Raw genomic sequence first — 1,490 nt, 5'->3', positions numbered from 1 at the left:
TGCGGGTGTGGCTGTGAAGGCATTGGTCAGCTCCTCTGGGGTGGAGGTTTCAGGGCTGGAGGGAGGGAGGGTGGTTGCGGTGGTGGAGTCGGTGGTGGACAGCAGTGCCAAGGTCTCTGTGGGTGTCGAGGAGGTAGGGAGAGTTGGGAACACGGTGACTGTCACATCTCTGGTGGTGCTCGCTGCAAAGAGATTGGAGAATGAAGTGCGCAAGGGCTGGCGGTGAAAGGCTGAGACCATGGCTGTGCCGGGGATGGTGCAGCATCACCACCACCACGAGCTCTCCAAGCTACGCATCAGCCATGGATCGTCAGGAGTGGGGATTCACCGTCCTGCATGGACCAAGCACGTGAATGCCCTGAATGGCAACGTGATCATCCGCAAGGCAGGCCACGTAAATCCCCCAGCCTGACAAAGCAGGAACAAGCCATGGGCATCGCCAGTCTGGGGCAGAAACTCCCGTAGGCACCAGCGCTAAGACCTGTTCCACCACCTTCACCATCCCTGGAGGAAGTCAGACAAACCCGTCCGACGGGAAGAGCCGTGCAGGAACTGGTGACCGTGAGACGGGCTGGAACCGCAGCAGCAAGTTTACACAAACCTCTCTGCTGCTGATAGTCAGGAACTGATAGCGCCGGGTGTAAATAATGGCAACGGGGGAACCAGCCCCCCCAGAGGGGGGCCATAGAGGAACAAATGCCAGCTTGCAGCTCAGGGGCGAGCGGTTAGAGACATGCAGTGACCCACGAAAGCTCTGCGGGGGGGTTGAAGGACGCAGAGGAGGGCCGTCCTCTCTGCCCACATGGACCCCGTGCTGGAGCAGCCTGCTGTCCCTGGGGAAGCCCTGGTATCTGTAACCCTCTCCAAAAAGGATGCACAAGACAGCCTGCCTGCCCGGGGCCTCTGTCAAGGGATGCGTGTGAGGTGGCGGCTTTGAGATGCCAGGCTGGATTCCCCAGTGATCCCAGCACAAATGCAGTGAGTCTGGGGCTCTGCCCACATGGGGATGGGGAACCAAGCCACGAGCCACCAGCTGCTTTCAGCCAACCCCACCAGAAACTCCCAAAGCCCCTGGCAGCCGCTCCCTCCCTGAGCTGCTGCAGGCAGCAGCTGGGCAATTAATAATTTGGAGAAGGGCAAAGGTCTGATCCCAGCCCATGCCCGGGTGGGTGTCTGCATTGAAGGGCCTCATCCTTGCACAAAGGAGGAGCTGTAAGTCCACCTCTGCTTCCCATTTAGCAAACGGCAAACAGCACCCACAGCATTTCGCTCCCCACACCCCACAGGCACCTGCTGTGGGCGAAGCACCCCACCACCCTGGGGAACGATGCTCCCCGCTTGCCACCCGCCCCATGGAGAGCACCACATCCCGCTCAGCCCTTACCCAGCGTGAGGTGTGGCACGACGAGGCTGGCAAGGCTCAGCAGCAGCAGGGGCAGGGGCAGCACCCCCCTCTGCCCGACCATGTCCGGGTGGATGGGAGCTGATGG

General features: G+C 61.1%; 1 protein-coding gene across 1 annotated transcript in view; it reads left to right on the top strand.

The window, feature by feature from the left end:
- The first annotated feature begins 238 nt into the window (after positions 1–238).
- The window catches only part of LOC103916589 (deoxyribodipyrimidine photo-lyase-like), a 5,291-nt gene continuing 4,039 nt past the window's right edge, over positions 239–1,490 (top strand). Inside the window, exon 1 of the mRNA XM_009323597.1 lies at positions 239–394. Within this exon, the coding sequence (XP_009321872.1) occupies positions 239–394 (156 nt within the window). The remainder of the gene's footprint in view (positions 395–1,490) is intronic.

This window comes from Pygoscelis adeliae, unplaced genomic scaffold, assembly GCF_000699105.1.
Source record: "Pygoscelis adeliae isolate BGI_AS28 unplaced genomic scaffold, ASM69910v1 Scaffold245, whole genome shotgun sequence".
Lineage (NCBI taxonomy): Eukaryota > Metazoa > Chordata > Aves > Sphenisciformes > Spheniscidae > Pygoscelis > Pygoscelis adeliae.
Note: the sequence above shows the minus strand (reverse complement) of the source record. Positions and strands in the feature narration are given on the sequence as shown.